Consider the following 20622-nt stretch of genomic DNA (forward strand, 5'->3'; position numbering starts at 1 on the left):
AGTAGTAAGTAACACACTGGTAGCCAAGCACTACTGCAGTCTTGGACATAACTCACAAGTCTTGGTATTCATTGTCTCAAAAACATTTTGGTTCCATGTACCAAAACAAAAGAAAAAACAGAGATAAGTTTCACTGTGATCTACAATAACATACATCACAAGCGTCCTATTTTCCGGTGCTGTCCTGTTGTTCCCCCCAGCAATAGGGATCAGGAGCCAGCTGGGGAGATCTTCTGATGCCCCCTGGTTGGCCAAGGGAGCTTTTAAATACATGGAGGTCTGTGCTATTGCTTCACAGACCTCCATCACAACCACATGGCATCCTTGTGATGCTCTCCATCTCAGTGCCATGAGAAATATCAGAAATATCATTAGAAATATCAGCCATATTACTTTAAAATATCTGACTAGATGTATTTATTTTGAAATACCGTATTGGCTCGGATATAGGCCGCCCCCGTATATAGGCCGCACCCTAAAAGTTTGGTGCTTTTTTAAAGAAAAAGTTTTTTTCTTTAAAAAAGCACCAAAAAAACATGTTGCCACTCTGTCCCCCCCCGAGATATGCTGCCACTGTCCTCCCTCCCCGAGATATGCTGCCACTGTCCTCCCTCCCCGAGATATGCTACCACTGTCCTCCTCCTCCCCCCCGAGATATGCTACCACTGTCCTCCCCCCCGAGATATGCTGCCACTGTCCTCCCTCCCCGAGATATGCTACCACTGTCCTCCCCCCCGAGATATGCTGCCACTGTCCTCCCTCCCCGAGATATGCTACCACTGTCCTCCCTCCCCGAGATATGCTACCACTGTCCTCCTCCTCCCCCCCGAGATATGCTGCCACTGCCCCCCCCGAGATATGCTGCCACTGTCCTCCTCTGCCCCCCCGACTTACCGGAGCAGGTGCCGGCACCGGAAGTTGTATACGCATATTGCGTAGATGTCCCCCGCCGGCCCCGCAAGACACCCGGGATTCTGCTCCGGTAAGTAGGGGGTGGGCAGAGGTAAAACGCATCGTGCGGACGGTAAAACGCATCGTGCGGGGAGTAGGATGCAGGTCCCCTGCACCGCTGCGGGGGATCTGTATCCTAACCCCGCTGCCTGTCCCGGGCATCGGGCGCTAGACCCCGAATATAGGCCGCACCCCCACTTTAAAGACTTAAAGTGGGGGAAAAAAGTGCGGCCTATATTCGAGCCAATGCGGTAATTTATGTATTTTGCTAATTTGTATTACTGCAGCTTATGTGATGCAACCATCTATAGGTTGACATATCTTCTGGCAGTCAAAGAACCCAAAAGAATGTTTCTACAGTATGATGTTTTTCTGTGTTTGAAACTATTGGGGAAAGAATTAAAGGGACAAATCCCCTTAAATTCTTTGTGTAGCAAACTAGAACACCCTGTTAAGCGGTAACCTTTGAGCTTTTCAAATGAGCCAAACAAGCATTAGTGAAAAAAGATGCTCTTTTGTTTGTAGTCCTGTATGACTCCCAAGAAAAAAAAAAAGCACCTGAAATCATGCATGGCGTAAGCAAGGTGTGGTGGTTTTTACCTTACACTTTGATTATTTTGAACACATTAGGTACTTTTGGATGACCGTGGGATTCCCAAAGGAGTGGAAACATAGTAAAAGCAAATGCATATAGAATAAGAAATTGTGGATGTAAGCACAAAATCATACCCCAACGTTTCAGGTGTCCAAACCAGGACAACCTTATTGGGAGGTGGAGGTATAGGAGGGCAGGACTTGGTGAACCTACCTAATCCATAGCAATGTAGTGAATTTACACAATAGTATTGCGATTCTTTGCATCACCGCATCAGAGTAGATCAGAGAATAACTTATGATCCCCACAGCTGACCAAAGTGGGGCAATGCCCAATAATTGGGACTGTAAAGTTTGTTGACAACCAAACTTGAGCAAATTTGCAGTATTAGTGGTTCCATGGGAGTTACCATGAAAGCATGCGAAAAAAACTCAGGACTTCTAACAGGAGAGCCAGCACAGCCCAGACAGCTTGTCTGTGCCATCTTTGCCCCACGCAGCTTTTCAGTGTCCCAAGCAGCTTGTCTGTGCCATCTATGTCTCAAACAGCTTGTCTGTGCTATCTCTGTCCCCTAGAGAGCCTGCCTGTGCCAAATGTGCATATTAAACAGCCTGCCTGTGACACCTCTGCCTTTAAACAGCCTGCTTGTGCCATTTCTGCTCCCAAACACACATTCATTGACTCATTTACTCACTCACTCATTCAAAACTTCACAAACTGACTTATCAAAAGGGTGGCATCTTGTCACAGTGCCATGCTTGAATTCACTGAGCTCTTCAGAAGGACCTTTTTTCACAAATGTTTGTAAATGTAGACTGCATGGCTAGATGCTTGATTTTATACACCTGCGGCAAGGGGTTTATGTGTGTGTGTGTGTGTGTGTGTATTCTTAGACCTTTCTTCAAGATATCATGCTGTCCAATACTTACCACTTACACTATGTTACCCACGCTGTAAGCCCCGACCACAGTATGGCTTTTACCTGTTAATGGTTTACTAGGGATAATGGGAAGATGTAATGTAAGAGTTTGTTTGGTGTATAGTAGGCTATCTCAGGTTGGTTCAGGGACATTTTTACACTACAGTACACTTCTTACATGCAGATTACGGCTATAGTCTTAGTAACAGTCAACATGGAGACCATGACTTTAGCTTTAAATGGTTTCAAAGAGTTTAAGTGCTTACTTTTAGCTGAAAGGGCTCATAAACATGTAAATTGAATGTATACAGAGATAAACACCAAACCGATTTATCTGTTAATCTGTATGCAAGAATTTTAAAGCCTATTTGATCCAGTTTGTTTCTGTCTTAACCAGCAAAGTAGTGGACAAAAAGACTGGTAGAGCAGCTTTGCTTGTATCTGATATAGTAGATATTCATGCAGGAAGTTAATATGGCTGCTCCCACATAAGGGGGGCACATACCTGAAAAATTTCGGGTAATTTTCCTTTTTTTTTTATATGATGCTGTAGATTATAAAGTCCAAATTTGCGAGCAGGGCCCTCTTTACTTGATACCCCTGATATATATTGAAAGAAGCGCCACATAAATTGTTGGCGCTACATGAAAACGACATAATAAAAATTTTAACAGATCTCAATATATGGGTCAGAAAAGAGAACTCCTATAACAACAAAATTTCAGGGTCTCTAGTTAGGAACTGAATTAGGTAAAGTGGTTGTGTTAAATGTGCTGTTCCAATTAATGAACTAAACTTTTGTAACTAAATGCAGCATAATAAATACCTAATTCTCAAAACCTTCCTAGAAAGTATTCTTTAATCTTTTGTTTAATATAGAATTATAGAATTAATATATTTTTTGCTGGCAGCACTTCATTTTCATGAGATCTTCATAAAATGCACTCATAGGTTGTTGCCATAGAGTCTGAAAATGCTTCTTCTGGTTTTATATGATTAAACCTTCAAATGAAATAATAAAAAAACAGATCTACTTAGGTTTATTTGCTTAACTTATAAAAGAGAGTGTAATTAATGTTTTACTTAAGTGCGAGAGCTCCTGAAAAGGTCAGGAGCTGAATAACTTCCACACACCCCAGACTAACAGGTAACCTGGGCTTTAGTCATTAATCATTACATCCTTCAGCCCACAGGGCTTCTTCACGGTAACCAGAGAAGGGTCTCTTTTGTGTCTACCCATTAAACATGAATTCCAGACAAAATGACATGCATAGAAATGGTTGAACCTGTAGGTTCTGAAACGTTACCACCCGCTGAAAGCTACTGACCGCACTTTAAGAGAATATACTTGGAAAACACCACATTAAATAGTAGGCTGCTTGGTATGGATCTAGAGAAAGGGTCGCTTGCAAAGGCTTGCTCAGGCGGTTCTCCCAGTGTTTGCTTCTGTTCTGTGTTTGAGAAGTGTCAATGTATAGCTTTATTTTCAGTTAAAAGGCGGTGATCTCTTTTATCTACATAACCTTTAGAACAGCTTAGACATGCCCCTACATTACTAGTAAGCACATAGAAGCACATTCATCAAGCCAAGGAAACTAGAGAAGGAAAATGCTTTGGACTCCCGCAGTTTGGCTCCATCTCAGGTTTCAGAATGGTGATTTGTATAGCAGGATTTAGCGTAGTAAAAAAAGAGGAATTAGGAGAAAAAAATGAATTTAGTGAGCGTTCAGCATGAATTCAATGCTAGACATAAATATGTGCCAGGAGATCACGTACTGAAGACTTTTTCTCTTTGTAGTATTGCAGAAAAAGTAGTAGAATGCCAAGGAAGGATTGTAATTCCTGAATTTGTTGCCACCGATGCCACAATGACTCATTGAAATAAATATTTTTTAGAAACTGCAATTATACACAGCAGCATATTCAAATGCTTCATGCAAGCTGTGCATCATTGGCTTACAACAAATATTAGTATATTTAATATTACAGAATATTTTGAATTACAATAAATAGAATAAAATTAGGTTACCAAAAGACTTTTGACACTGTATATTTATTATGTAGTTGAGTGTTGATTTTTTTTAAAACTAAACTTTGTAATTATCATAGCTCTTTATCGTAATGCTCGAATATCAAATGTTCCTGAGAAAAAAATACTATTGTGGAATTATGGTGAGAGAATTCCCAGAATTGACAAAATAATTTTAAGTGGGTCTTAAATTATTTTCCTAAAACCAGGCAACAATGTATTATTTTAAATATTTGTTAGTGTTATACAAAATATAGAAATGAGTCCGTTCAGTGTTTTTTCAAAAAAATGTTTTCATATGGTGAAGGCATTTTATATTTATTTCCCATTTTATTACTCCCCTTGTATTTTATAATCTTGAACCAGATCATAAACATACACATAATGATGAATTTGCAGGATTATTTTAAATTCCACCCTTATCATCCTTCAGTGCACCTTATCAAGTCATCAAGTGCATTAAGCAGTCCGATGAGTAATGGTGTAGAAAAGGTCAAGCGCACAGAGCGTCTCACCAGTTAATGGTCAACGCAAAACCACTCCCTGCTCTAAAAACAGCTTTGCTGGTTCTGTGGTTTGTTTTCTCTAGGTTGGAATGTAATAAAATTTGGAAAAAAGGCCATTGTGGAATGTGTGGTATATGACCTTTAGTCTCCTCTCATAAGTAAGCCAGTTTCAGCAAAATGTATCAATAAAATGACTCACAACCATATATATTTTCCTAGCAGCGGCTTCCTATGTTTTAATTGTAGTCAAAACTGACACCATCAGAACAAAATGTATTGTACTTATCGGAACCACACTACAACAATTTAGTAATCGAGTAATCTCACAAATAAGGTTGTTAGGAAGAACAGTTAAAGCTGAGGTTTGGTAACTACATGCATTGCTGGTTATTTAAACCCCTCAAGATGATAGAAATATGACTCATTGAGAAGAACGAAAATGAATGGATAAGCACACATACAGCATAGAAGGATAAGAAAGCAAGGTCTAAAATGATGGGAAAAAAATTTGATGTGTAATAGAATGAGAATTGGCAGTGGCAAATAAAAGTATGCATACATAAGACAGACTTAATGTTATGCTGGATATAGGAAGAACCATGTTTTGAAGATAGAAACACGGACATGCTGTGTATCTATGATCCTGAGGACATTAAATGCTGATGTTGAGATTCTTAGAGGATGCCATTCTAAATAGACTTAGTGTTGGGTGTCATATACAAGTAATTTGTTTGAATTTTGTTTCTTCAAAATAAGATGGCAACACAGCTGGTAAGAATGAAACCAGTGACCTTTATTTATTGCATGTATTGGACATGAGAAACATTGTGTCCTGGCAGTATGTGGAACAAGTTAGGACTTCAGAACGTGTGTGTCATTGCTTTCTGAAACAACTTTTCCATCTACTATCTTCTGTGTGGTTGTGATGACTTTCTTCACCGTCTGTGTTGTTGAGGCTGTGACTGCATCTTGTAGACTGCAAAGCAAAGAGAGCGTTAGAAACCTGATAAGAGGACCAGTCAAAATGTGCTTGCAGGTTGAAGACCCAATTGAGTTAGATGAAAGGGCACAAAAGTTCCATATGAATTATGTAGTAATGTTATAATCAGACCTTGTTCACATGAAGGTTCTATTATATCATGGAACATATTTAAACAAGCCCAAGGAGAAAATCTAACACAGCGAACAAGATACTTACTCAAGGTCATCTCCCTCGAGGAGGCGTCTGTATGTTTGGATTTCTGCCTCCAGCTTCATCTTGATGTTGAGCAGAACCTGGTACTCCTGTTGTTGTCGCTGACAATCACTGCGCACTTGAGATAGTTCTGCTTCCAGAGATAGTACGTTTCCACCAAGCATTTCCAGCTGCATTACATAATGATTTTCTGTTTCAGCTAATGTACCTTCAAGGTTGGCTTTCTGTTGAGTCAAAACATGGTTTTGTAAAGAGTCCAAACAATCTACATTATACATACATGTTTACATTCAGATGTGTGCATTACCTGGTTGCGCAGGGAATCAAGCTCTATTTCCAGTGACTGTAGGGTACGTTTAATCTCTGTAACAGTGGTCCTTGCAGATTGAAGTTCTTGGGTATCCTGTGTGATCTGAACTGTATGCTCTTCCACCTGCGGAAGTGGCGGAACAGAGAAAGATTTACAAAGATGTCTCTAATGTCATCCAATGACAAATATACTATTTGTGCATCTTTTACATATCTAGTAAACTAGTACTTTTCTCATTCAAATAAACATACCTTTGACTGATACCATTTCTCTGCATCTTCACGGTTCTTCTGTGCTAGTACATCGTATTGTGCCCGGATTTCTGCCATAACTTTGCCAAGGTCTTGAGTGTTGGGAGCATCTACCTCAACACTAACTGCAGAGCCAGCAATCTGTGCCTGAAGTTCTTTAACATCCTGCAGAGATATAACAAAGAGACATTGTTACAATCATTACTTTAGTAAAACAGTCACTACATTCTGCAAGACAACTTTTTACAGAACAGAAAGCAGCCTCCTTCTGGTATCGGAAGGAAATTGGAGGTTTTATCGCAAAGCATCAGTGACCCTGGAATTCCTTCTGATTTCCACATCAGCTGCAACAATTGGAGACTCAACTAAACGGTGACATAGCTATAAGTCCTTACATTCTACCCATTATTAATGTTACTTACATCTTGGTGGTTCTTCTTCAGGAATATTAGCTCCTCCTTCAGGGATTCAATCTCATTCTCCAGGTTCAGTCTGTTTATGTTGGTATCATCTATGACCTTACGCAGTCCTCCAATATCAGCTTCAACGGACTGACGGATTGCCAGCTCAGCTTCATACCTGTGGTGAAAAAAAAAAAAAAAAAGGTTGTAATTAAACTCCCCAGAACTCAATGATTAAAGTATATTTAGTTTACACTATGAAAAATGGATGGATGGGAAATGCTAAAGCATTGTTGGCCATCTTTGTATAAATGGTAAATTGACAGTAAAAGGAAAAAAATATATTGAATAAACTTTGGCCCCATTTCTTATGGAAGGCGACACAATGCAATCAAGACTTACTTTACTCTGAAGTCGTCGGCAGCCAGGCGTGCGTTATCAATCTGCAGAACCAGCTGAGAGTTCTCAACTGTGCTATCAAACACCTAGGATGGGAAAGAAAAAGGCACAGGGTATTAAAATGTAGGAAGCGCTTTACAGGTAAGGGGGGGGGAGTTTAATAAATAATTTTAGCACAGTAGACCTAAATGCCCTTGTAACATGTGATCAGAAATATCCAGAAGTGTATTATACTGTAAATAGAATACACCAGGCTGATTAACAGGTATCAACACTGGGCAGTTTAGACTAAGGTGGGGTTAATTCATGGACCATGCATTAACACAAAGTATAGAGAAGCCATATCATGTTTTCCATATTACAAATTTACATATTTGTTGACTCCTGGGAACAGGATCCGCTTAACCTTATCCTGTCCACACCCATGTCATATCCCTTTCACCCCCTCCCTTGCAACACCTGCTGATTAGCAGCATCCTAGAGGCTCAGATATAAGGAAGTGGATGAGGCAGAGATAATGTTACTATTCATCATTTTTTTATCCAGTTAAAGCTGATCAGCAAGATAACTTGTGCACCAGTTAAATAGGGAACAGAACAAGTTAATTTCTAATCTTGCATGTACGGTACAAAAAAAAAAAAATATATACTTTAACTCGCAGTTACAATTTTGGCATTGCAAGCTTAGCGTTTGGATTTCTAAACATTCTGGGTTATAATACAGAACATAAAGAGCCCTTACCAGTTTCCTTAGGTCTTCCAGAGTTTTGTAGTACGGGCTATAATCCTTGGAGGGGCCCTTCTTTTCCATATGCTGACGGATCTGCACCTCCAGTTTCTGGTTGGCTGATTCTAAGCTGCGCACCCTCTCCAGGTAGGATGCCAGACGATCGTTGAGGTCCTGCATGGTCTCCTTCTCATTCTGGACCCCTCCAATCAGATTTACAGCACCGTAGCCCCCGCCAAACCCGGATCCGCCAAACCCGGATCCGCCAAACCCAGATCCCACTGTGGATACCCTGGACACTGAGATCCGGGCCCCTGAACCCCCTGCTCCAGCATGGACACTGGCAGAGCTGCTCCCTGGTACAAACCGGGGAGCAGAGCTCAAGGGACGGTAAGCGCCCGTTCCTACGGTAGAGGTGGAAGAATACACAGAGCGAGAGTAACTCATGATTGCAAAGGACAGAGCGTCACACAAACCACTAAAGAAAGAGCTGCTGGCTACTCAGTCTTACTTTGAACAGTTGGATTTATACCAGAAAGGGGAGGGGGGTGGAATAAATTTCTCCACCCTTTCAGCTGAAGTTCTGCCTCCTGCCAAGTATTCACAATCACAAGGCGTGGGTGCTTGGGGGGGGGGGAGGGGACAGATATTATGCTTACCTTCTTGCTTATACCTGTGTTATCACAGGTAATCAGTCAAAATTTAAACAACCGAACAATAGTGAACACAAAGAAAAGTAATCGAAAGTAGGAATGAATGCAAGCTACCAGAGAACTATAATTCTAAAGAAGAACGTTTATTCTAAAAGTTTGGAAATTCTGCATGTTATGCAAAAGCTTAGGTCCTTTGCAATGTCACAATTACTCATATAATGAAAATATTATATTACATATTAAATATATTATTATTTTACAACGTCTAGGGTGATTTAAAATCTTTAAACATCCATGCAAAAAACCCCACTATATCTAGAGCAGTGTACTTAGTAAAGATATAAGGAATATATAACATTTTTACTATTACAATTTCAAGCACTAAGTATTTGGAAGATTAACCTCTTAATCTCATGTATAGTAAATATATGTTGCAGCCTTTGTAAAAAGCTAAGCATGTACTGGAGATGATTTTTATTATCGCCTTATCTGCTTTTGGGTCTTACTGTGCGATATGTATGAGAGACAAAAACAGTATTATAGTTGCAGTGTGCATTGCACACCTCTGGCAATTAAGGAGTTAACAGACGTGAATCCATAGTTGCACCTGGCCTTACCAATGCTAAAAGTGAAGAACATCTGGCACATGTATGGCTTTGTGTTACTCAAAGCAGTTCTTGTGAATTATTTAAAGTGAATTGCAAACTACAATTGTTACATTTGTTATATAATATGTTATTCTTGATGCTGTTCGGGATTATTGTTGAACAGCAAAAGTATCACTGCACAAATCTGTTGGTTCTTGTGTTATTCTAGAGAATCCATGTATTAATGTACTATATTTGCTGAAATATAGGGCTCACTTTCCTGGAGGAAAAAAAAAACTACTTCTGTTTTATAGTCTATATACAGCCAAACAACAGGCAACTTTACCCCCCTTATGTTTGATATACATATTATTATTTGATTTTATTATTTGATTGATTGGATTTGGGCAGTGCTGGGCAAACAAGACAGAAACAATAGGCGTACAATCTAGAAAGAAGTGGGGGTCCGGCAGATGCCACATAACTGTATCCCAGAGTAAATATTACTCAAGCATATAATATTACTGAATATTACTGACTTCAGGGTAAGCATGTGTGACGGGAGACAATAATTATTATGTTTGTAAAAGTTAGGCTGCGTAAAATGTTGGAATAGTAGGTTCACCCCATGGAATGAAAGGTCTCCAACATATAATACTTTTCTACATCTCTCCCGGTAATCATATCTGTTCGTTGAATGTTGGAGCTGGGCAGCGTGTAACATGTAAAAGGCTGAGCGTGTAGAATTAGTACCTGCAAGACATCCACATGTAAACTAAAGAGAGTAAAAGAATTACTGTGGCTGAAGCAGCAAGGGGTTAAATTGCGTCTCCGTGGGTGACTCACACAGGTATAAATTACGGTGCACCTGCTCCAGTGTTTCCGTTTCATGTCTAGGCCCAGCGGCACTTTGAAGGGCCGCGCCCTGCACCGCTTACCTGGCCGCAGATTATACAGTCTCCTCGGGGCAGCAATTTTTCGATCATGTAGTTTACGCTCAGAAATACTAAAGAAACTAAAGCCTCCGCATTAGAACGGCAGGTGTACGACAATACAAGAGATAAACCTACAGACTGCAGAGCCGCTTCAAAAACAATGGCTTGTGATATGTCATGGAATGAAACAAAGGTCTGCAAAGCAAATTAGCCAAGTTAAGGGATTTGCATTGAAAAGCATTTGTAAATAAGTACAAACAGAAACACATTGTAAAGGAATAATTTGAAAGATAAGTCACCTATTGCTGTCTATTAGGTCAGCTGGAGCTTTATATAGAAATACACAGAATACGAGGTGGACAGGTTTCTCCTGCAGTTGGTCCTTGGATAACACATAGTTAAATCTTCAAAGAAATCTAATTACACCAAGTATTCCTGATGCTGGCAACACATTCCTGCTATGCATGGAATGTACTGGTAATTGTGGTGAAAGAAGGGAGTAAGATGTGTATTTAGATTTAAACCTCAGGTTTGCTGGTTCTTTTGCAAGATGGACTGAGTTGGCACTACTTCAGAGTCACCTCATTGATTTGCTTTACGCATGGCGGCTTCAACCGTTCTCGCAGGGGGAGCTCACTGGGGTTAGCCCTTTGTAGTGCGCGGTGAAGTTAGTGAGATGACAATGCAATTTATTGTACTTTGTTTAATAAATGCATGTAGTAAAAAAAAAAAAAAAACAACAAATAAAATGATCAGGAAAACGTACCTCTTAACATTGGGCAAAAGAGGCTATGATGACTTTATTTTTATTATTATATTATATAGCGCCATCAAATTCCATAGCGCTGTACAATGGGAGGACAGGTCATAACAAGTAGTATATAACATAACAATTTGACTTGCAGAGACAACAGATGAGGACGGCCCTGCTCAAACGAGATTACAGTCTAGAGATTGTAAACTTGTTTGTCCAGGGCCCTCCTTAGCTGCTGTTTTTGTACTTTATGCTAGTATAACTGTAGATGGTAAGGGCAGATACGCTGGTAATCTGAGGCTTCAGGTAGGTTCCTTGATAAAATATTATGAGTTCTTTCTCTAAGGGTCCATTCAACATGTTGGTCATTTGGATATTTGTTGTGGGGGTCAATTTGGAATCCCCTGAAGCCTGGGCCCACCTATACACACCCTGGTTGTTAAATTAGTGGGGAATGTGAAAAAAAACCTCAAGATTAAATCAAGAGGCGTGGGTCAAGGATGAACAAATATTTCCCGGATTGCATTGTTAGGCAGAAAATTCAATCTCTTAAGGAATTTTGTACCTGCCCCCTCAAGCAGAACGTGAGAATGAGTAAATGGCATGGGGAGGAATGGGATATGGGTAAACAAAAAGGAACGTGTCACATTTCAGTGGAAAAGTAAATGAGGCAGAAGGAGTGGCCATATTTGCCAAGCATTCAAGTTATTATGAGCTAAAATCAGAGAAGAACCTAGAAACACAAAGTGCTAAAAGTCTTGTATGAGTACCTTACTTATTATACAACACTACTAAGTGTACTATCTCTTTACTGTATTGTACATACAGTATCTCACAAACGTGAATAAACTGTAAACTGTAAATAAATCACAGTTTTGTAAATATTTTATCTTTTCATCTGACAACACTGAAGAAATGACACTCTGCTAAAATGTATAGTAGTCAATGTACAGCCTGTAAATTTGCTGTCCCCTCAAAATAACTCAACTAGTTCACTAGTGGAGAGATACAGTTACAGACTGTAAAACACCATCACCAGGAACTGGAACGTTCTTCAACATTTATTAGCAGTTATCTGCTGGTTGGCATCCCACTACGTGAAGCTTAGCATCTCCAAGACTGAGCCTCTTGTTACTGCTATCTCCATCACTGGTGAGAATCTAACAAGTTTGGTTCCTTGTTGTTAAACTAGACTCTGCTGAGTTTGACCTTCACTACATTGAACTCGGTCAAGCAGTTCTCATGTTCTGTCTCATTCCCCCTCAGCCTCTTAATCGGTTTTAAGGGCCCTCTTCACCTTCTGTTCCAGTATGTCTTTTATATAGCTAATTTGAACTCCCCTTTATTGTAATAGCCCCACTAAATCTGTGAAGTGTAACATATTGCTAGGCTTCAGATGCATCTATGATGTCTGTGTTGACCTGGAAATTATTTAAATGTTTGTAACTCTTGGGTCTTTTGTCTTTTCGGGCAACTCTGAGTCCCTGCCATAGAATTGTGTAATAAGAGTGCTAATGCAGCAGGTAAGTATCACAGTGTTAAAAATAGATCATTATTTTTTAAAAAAGCTCATCTAATTGCTTCTCGGATGTTGCAAAGGGTAACTAGACAATAAACCTGAGATTTGAGATCTTGCATGCAAATGTCATCTGCAGAATAAAAGAGTATAATTATCTTCTACAGGAATCCACCCAGTGTGGTCTTGGGCTTCTTATGCCTGGCAGAATCATCAAAGATAAAATTTGTTTTTCCCCACCGTTTAGCCTATGGCACCATACTCGTAACGGACTCCTCTGCTTCAAGAAATTCCAGCGGAGAGGCATCGTTACATCATAGGGAAACGTTCTGCTCTCTGAGTTTATTATTATGATTATTATTTGCTCAAATATAAGACAAGGTTTTTTCAGACCTGGATCCTCCTCTCTTCCAGCCGGTAAACGTCTGCACGTTGCGCGCAGACAACCTCTGCTTCCAGGGCCGGCCTTTGGGGTGTGCGACCTGTGCGACCGCACAGGGCGCCACACTCCAGGGGGCGCCGCTGCCGCCGCCGGCGCGGGGTCCTCCGCCGCCACGGGTTCCTCCGCCGCCGCCACGGGTTCCTCCGCCGCCGCCGCGGGGTCCTCCTCCGCTGCCGCTGCCGCCGCCGCGGGGTCCTCCTCCGCTGCCGCCCCCTCTGCACCTAAATGAAAACGTTGTTTTTTTTGTTGTTGGTTTTTTTTTAACTTTATTTAATAACCTCCATGTTAAATAAAGTTTTTTTTAACTTTATTTAACATGGAGGATGTTAAATAAAGTTAAAAAAACCAACAACAAAAAAAACAACGTTTTCATTTAGGTGCAGCGGGGGCGGCGGAGGAGGAGGACCCCGCGGCGGCGGCAGCGGAGGAGGACCCCGCGGTGGCGGCGGAGGACCCCGTGGCGGCGGCGGCAGCAGCGGCGGCGGTGGAGGACCCGGCGGCGGCGCCCCCTGGAGTGTGGCGCCCTGTGCGGTTTGAAGGGGCAGAGGGGGGGTAGTTTGAAGGGGCAGAGGGGAGTAGCTTGAAGGGGCAGGGGGGGTAGTTTGAAGGCACAGGGGGGGTAGTTTGATGGGGCAGAGGGGGGGTAGTGAGGGGGGGGCGCCAGAGGAGTAGTTCGCACAGGGCGCCGGAACACCTAAGGCCGGCTCTGTCTGCTTCTACCCGACACTTCTACTGGGGCTTCTATAACGGAGCTCCGGCGTGACATGACCTTCCAGTGCTCCGGAAGTGCCGGAGAGCAGCAGAGTTTGTCTACCACATCGCGCAGGCGTTCAACGGCTGCCCCCACTAGACACCAGGGAGTCTGAAACACGGAGGTTAGGGGATGCATTGATAAGTCTGGGGGGGGCAGAGTGGCATATCAGGGGGGAGAGTGGCAAATGGGTATAAAGCATATCCGGGGGGAGAGTGGCAAATGGGTATAAGGCATATCTGGGGGGCAGAGTGGCATATCAGGGAGGCAGACAGTAAAGTAGGTTGAAAAGCCGATATCTAGCCTAGATATTCACAGTTAATCATACCTCCCAGAGTGACAAAGAGTCACAGACATACACCAACACACTGTTGCGAAAAGTACAATCGATACTTTGATATGATTCACAATTGATTCCGTTTTTTTTAGAATGACCTTTGTTCTGCTTTGCATGTTATATAGAAAAAGGAACTCACCGCTGCTTTGTTTGAGTTATGATCACAATAGCTTGGCTCACACCTCAGCGGGCTTTCACAGAAACCACTCCTTAGCTCACAACATCACTCCATAAAGCACAAAATATTCCAATCCCAAGATCTTGACCGCCTAATTTAATGCTGGGCAAAATCCTGTTTTATTGCGGCTAGAGTAAGAATAACAACAGAGGAAACGAGAAAAATGTGTTCTCATTTATTCATAAAAAATACAATATCTCAGCAGCAGTTTGCAACGGTTTGAAGTAGGCAGAAACATAAAGGGTTGGGATTTGGGAAACTCAATTGCTAAAGGTTACAACCTACTGTAGAGCTGGGAGTAAGACAGTGAAATTTATCAAAACATTTGGCCTGGTGCATTTTGTTCTCATGGAAAATCAGCCGTCTAGATCCTTGAAATGTAGCCAAAAGCTACATTTCAGCCAAAACATCTGTATGATTCTTTTAGGAGGATTTACTTATTTCCCAAAACAGGAAGAACTTCAAAAAAGCCATGAGAATTTACACGGTATGAAGAATAGGCTACAAGTCTACCAACAACTTTTATTACCCTTTCAGTACCGAGTAATCCAAATGGCATACAGTGAAATAGTAGATTCTGAGTGTTTTTGTGTTTTTGTGTTTGCGTTTCTGTTCTGTCAACGCTAGGGTCTACATACCCACAGCCCCCATGCATACCTGTACAATGAGCAGTTAATTGAGCCCCTATGCTCATTGTGGGGTAGCACAAAATATCACTTCATCTATGCATTTGCTGGCTATTATAGATCAAGAAATGTGCGGTACTGTAGTCTGAGTCATTCTCTAAGTTGAGGTCCCAAAAGCTTATATAATTTTAGAACCTTTTTCTATGTTGCCATATAATAAAAGGAATCAACTAAATATTCCATTCATAAACCCAACACTGAATGTTACAATAATACCAGACAAGTATATATTATATAGTTAAAATGGTAACAAATTATACCATAAACTATGCCGTATTGGGTACAGTACTGTAGACTCCAGATACACATCCTCCAGAAAGGTATTGGACATCCCAGAGAGTTCAGAAGAGGGCTACTAAAATGGTAAATGGTTTGTAGAGTTAAAAATTATCAGGAAAGACTAAGGCAGGGGCGTCCAACCTGCAGCCCTTCAGCTGCTGCAGGACTTCATCTCCCATAATGCTCTTTCAGCTAAGGGGCTGGTTGAGGAGGATGGGAGATGTAGTCCTGCAGCAGCTGGAGGGCTGCAGGTTGGACACTCCTGGACTAAGGTATAGCTTGGAGAGGGATGAGATAGCAACATATAAATACTTAAAATGATTTAACAAAGGAGCAATGTTTAATATGAGATATGTTAGAACAAAAGATCATAATCTAGAACTAGTTCACTGTGAGGGTGGTAGATATGTGGAAAAGCCTCCCAGCAGAAGCGGTAGAGGCTAATACAGTGAGTGAATTTAAACATCTATGGGATAGGCATATGGCTATCCTGAATTATTATTATGATGATTATTATTATTATGTTTTACTTATATAGCACCTACAATTTGTGAAGCGCTTTTTACATTACAAAACTCATACAAAAAAAAATAAAAATACAAAAGTCATACAGACTAAGACAAACTGATAGATTAGGTTAAAAGAGAGCCCTGCTAACAAGTTTACAATCTAAGACAAGATCAAGGATAAAGGAGTCTTTACATAAGGAAAATCTGGGTAGACTAGACTGGCTGAATGGTTCTTATCGGCGATCATATTCTATGTTTCTATATTGGTATTCTATATGGTATTACAGATAACGACAGAATGAAGGGTTCAATGATCCATTCTGGTTGACTATAGGACCTAATGTATTGCTCATAGTCTCAGTAGGGGTTTGGAATATATATAATCCAATAATTTCCTTGCTTGGGTGGGTAAAACACAGAAATAAATCTGATGCCCCTGATCAAGATAAGAGATCACAGGGGATATATTTGTAGAGGGTATTGGGTCCCCACCCTTTTACCAATTATAGGTTAAACCTTGCATCTAAAAAAGTCCTTCAAGAAGAACACAGGTACTCTTGGTTAGACACCCAATCTCTAACAGTGACTGACAGATCTCTACCACACAACATCTTCCCCATTCCAGCTTGTAATGACTTAATATATGTGTGTGGTTGACCATCTTATTTTAATTCGATGTATCATCTCTGCAAAAGCAACATTATTATATATATGAAAAGGCCATAAAGCACTCTACATATACTGTCATAGTATATTAAATTAATTGAATTACATTTAGAAAATATACAAAAATAAATTGAATTTAGAAAATAACCAAAAGGAAAATATTATGATAGCTAGCTATTCACAAAGGAGGAGATATGTAATGATTTAAAATTAAGAATTTAAAAAAATAGAATAATTGTTACAATAAGCTTGTTAATTCACCAATTTTCATATGTTCTTTAGCATTGGTAGATGAATTTATATATCTTCTCTAAGTTATTTGAAACACATATTAGGATATACTAAATAATTCTCTGCATGAAGTATTTCATTATTAAAAGTTTTTTTCTTTACATCAGGAAACATGGGCAAACTCAAATGGTTCTTATCTGCCATCAAATTCTATGTTTCTATTTTCTTTTAAATTCTGTACCTGAAAAGAAGAAGCAATAAGCAACTAATCATGTCGTGGCCTAGGGGAAGAATGTATTGTTTTGAGATTCACACTTCACTTAACTTCAAAACCTTCGCGCCCGGCTCCACAATTATTATAGTGCAAACATGAAGAGACAAGATCTGGATTGTTTTCCCAAATTCCTTGAAATCTAAATCCCAAAGTTTATTTGTCCAGCTGTAAGTTCCTTACATACACGTAAACTAGTTCGGCTTCATTATGTCTATATAGATTGCATTCGGGTGGGCTTTTTAAATTCATTTAGTTGTTAACGTTATTTTTTTGTAGGATTCCCTTAAGGTGGGTGTGGGATTTCTTGCATATTTGTATTACAAATCACAGGATGCGAGATGGTATAATCCCAGCAGTGGTGTGTTAGCTACAGTATAATTTTGAAGGAATAATCAACCCACTTCTTAATTGATTTCTGTTTTCATTTGAAGAAGCCTGTGGAATAGACACCTGTGTCAATGGCCTGGAGAGAGTTCTTCTGAGATCAGTGCCAAACTCAACTAGATGTGGGTAATACATTGGCTGCCTTATTCCGAGACCCATCATTTCTTGAACAGTAATTATATTGTTAATTCCCTTCATCCTGATGGAGTCCAGTGTAATTGTTAGCAATTATTATTTATCTGTTGCTTTTAATGAATTAATTGCCTACTTTTGTCATCCCATAAAGTGGTTAAAGTGGTTGTTTTATGCCAGTACTTCATGGCTGAAGGTCAGTAGGATGGATGTGGTCCATATATGATTTTATAAGGGTCTCATCATGTTACATATACTATATGAACACAAGTGTTGGGATATCTGACTATTATATCAACAGGGGCTTTTATGACATTGCATTTTTCATACATTAATATGTAGTTGACCCCCCCTTTGCAGCTATAACAGCTTCCTCTCTTCTGGGAAGGCTTTCCACAAGGTTTTGGAGTGTTTCTGTTGGAATTGTTGCCCATTGATCCAGCAGAGCATTTGTGAGGTCAGGCATTGATGTTGGATGAGAAGGCTTGCCTTGCAATTCCTCCACACCACACTCACCCAACCATGTCTTTATGGGCCTTGCTTTGTGCACCGGGGCACAGTTATGCTGGAATAGAAAAGGGTCTTCCCCAAACTGTTCCCACAAAGTTGGAAGCATAGCGTTGCCCAAAATGTCTTGGTATGTCCCCTTCAGCACACCAAAACATTTTGGACAATGCTATGCTTCGAACTTTGTATTACATTGTTTTAAAACAGCTTGACCCATAACAAATTGAATGTAAAAAATCTTTGGCTCACCTTGTGAAAATGCTAGAATGCATTAAGTTAACATCATGTTTTATGTTTATTGTCATGTGGTATAAACTTCTGCAAATGTTAGTGTAAAACTTCACATGGACTACAGCTGTACATACAGATAGTTCCCCACAGTACTTTTCTATACAAGACCAGTTTGTGATACTTTGGAGAAGCATGATAGAGATGGACCCAAGGCCTATAGTTGTATTGTAAATTGTGCAGGAGTAGGTTGTTAGGATTGGGCATTATTAATAATGTTAGTTGCGGTTGATAAGTAAGGTATGTTTATGCTAGCAGCTAGGTAGTTGGGTGTATTAGAGGCTACTACAAAGATAAGTAGAAACCTAATGGTACGATCTGAGGACCGTTGGCAATCTGAAGCCCTGTGAAAATTGTTGTTTTTGCAGCTCGTAACAAGAGACAGGTGAGAGCCGGTGTTTGTAGTGAACTGCAGTAAAATAAGTCTTTTGTCAATGTCTTTTGAGGAATGATAATTACATGTTATTTTGGTACTGAATAGGTGAATGCAGCAAGGAAACGTTTATTCATGTAAAGTGTGAGAACAGTTTAGGAGACACAGAAAGATGTGTTAGATTAGGAAGAATTAAAAGACAACTGTGATCATCTTATGAAGTGCACGGTTCATGGCTTTCTTAGTGTAGCAATCAGTGATCACATGCAGAGGTAGTCGTCTTTTTTGGTTCCCTTAGCTAAAGTACTTATCAGGGCTCTATGTTTAATAATACTAGTAAAAATATGCATAAAAGGAATGCAAAAGTATTGGGACATGTATTACAAATAGATTTTAAGGAAATACAGTACAGTCATATTTATACTTTTTTAGGGATCCATGCCACAGTTGTAGATGTCTTTCCTCTTTATAGTCGTTAGGTGCTCATTGGGAACACTTCTTAAACACAAGGTGTTGCATATGCCTGACTAACTGGCATAATACATGTCCCCTATATGAGAATGCTTAGGGAGGGTAATACATATGTAGCCAACATACAGTTGAGCTGAGGAGAAATGTATATTCTCTCTTGGACCAGATGCAGAATTAAAAATTTCCAGGCCCAGTGTCATCTTAGGACCCAGGTACCGCACCTGGCTCATTATAGAAATCCCTCAATATGCTGTCTAGAGAAATAAAAAGGCATTAGTATTCAAGTCATGAATGTATGGATATCCATCTGTAATTGTATTCTTTCTAAGAGTGCCCTTGTTTGGATCTGATGGACACTAGAGCAGAGAACACCATTTTGCAGTTTATTCACTAGGAACGGAAGTTGACTGGCGAATTTGCAGCAGAGGTCCCAAGCAATTGGATCTAGCATGAGATGGCGAGCTGGTCCTGTATAATCCATAATTCCTTCATTCATAATCCACAAGACATTGCAGAAATCTCATTGATTTAATTAGACAGTATATAGGGCCAGCCAAGCTCTTCCTGCAGAAGAAGTTCACTGGGGTTGACCCTGCACAATGTATAGTGAACACAAGGAGCTAAAACACAAGCAGATATACCCTGTGGAATATTGCAGTGTGGGAGAGTGAGACATTAGAGGTTAAATAGTGAGATAAATTGAAAGCCTCGAGACAGAATGTCTAGATTCCAGAGACCCCCCCTTCAGAAACATCCATGCACCAGACATAGATAAAAGAGGTAAGGAGTATAAAGGTTAAAATGTTTAGCTTAGACTGGTTTTAAGGAACTGAACATTATAGTGGGCTGGGGGTCACCTTTGGGACAAAGAGTGTAAATGTATTGTTGTTTAGACCCATGCTATACATATTTATGTTATGTAGAGATTTTTACTAATTGTAAACAACTTATTTTCCTGTGTATCGATCTATACACACATATATACACATATATATATATATATTGTGAGATTCTGTAAAATTCAACCTTGTGCAGGTCTCCCTACAGCTGCTTGTATCTGGAATAAACTTTCATACATTCAAAGACGTCTGGTGGTCATCGCATGATGAACGCACTTTAGCCATCGATCGCACTTTACTGCATATAGCAGGTAAATGTCCCCTTTAAAGCTTTGTGGGGTCTTTCTTGCAAATGCATGAAGGGATACTGCTGAATCCCCATATATGCATTTATTATTATTTGTTTTATATAGCGCCATCATATTCTGTAGCGTTGTACAATGGGTAGACAGGAAACTCCCCTTAAATGCAGGGACAGCATCATAAATTTTGGCCCCCGGTATCAACTTAGAGCCTGGGCCCTCATCCCCTTTTGGCCCATCATAATA

The 20622-nt window shown here is 40.2% G+C and overlaps 1 protein-coding gene across 1 annotated transcript; it reads right to left on the reverse strand.

Annotated features, from left to right (window-relative positions):
- Positions 1–5772: 5772 nt before the first annotated feature.
- On the reverse strand, positions 5773–8784 carry KRT18 (keratin 18). The gene is made up of 7 exons (XM_053456234.1): positions 8298–8784; positions 7560–7642; positions 7179–7335; positions 6757–6921; positions 6503–6628; positions 6199–6419; positions 5773–5976 (listed from the first exon to the last, which is right to left on the reverse strand). The coding sequence occupies exons 1-7, from the start codon at positions 8727–8729 to the stop codon at positions 5853–5855; spliced, it is 1308 nt and encodes a 435-aa protein (XP_053312209.1). The 5' UTR covers positions 8730–8784; the 3' UTR covers positions 5773–5852.
- Between the last annotated feature and the right edge of the window lie 11838 nt (positions 8785–20622).

This window comes from Spea bombifrons, chromosome 2, assembly GCF_027358695.1.
Source record: "Spea bombifrons isolate aSpeBom1 chromosome 2, aSpeBom1.2.pri, whole genome shotgun sequence".
Taxonomy (NCBI): Eukaryota; Metazoa; Chordata; class Amphibia; order Anura; family Pelobatidae; genus Spea; species Spea bombifrons.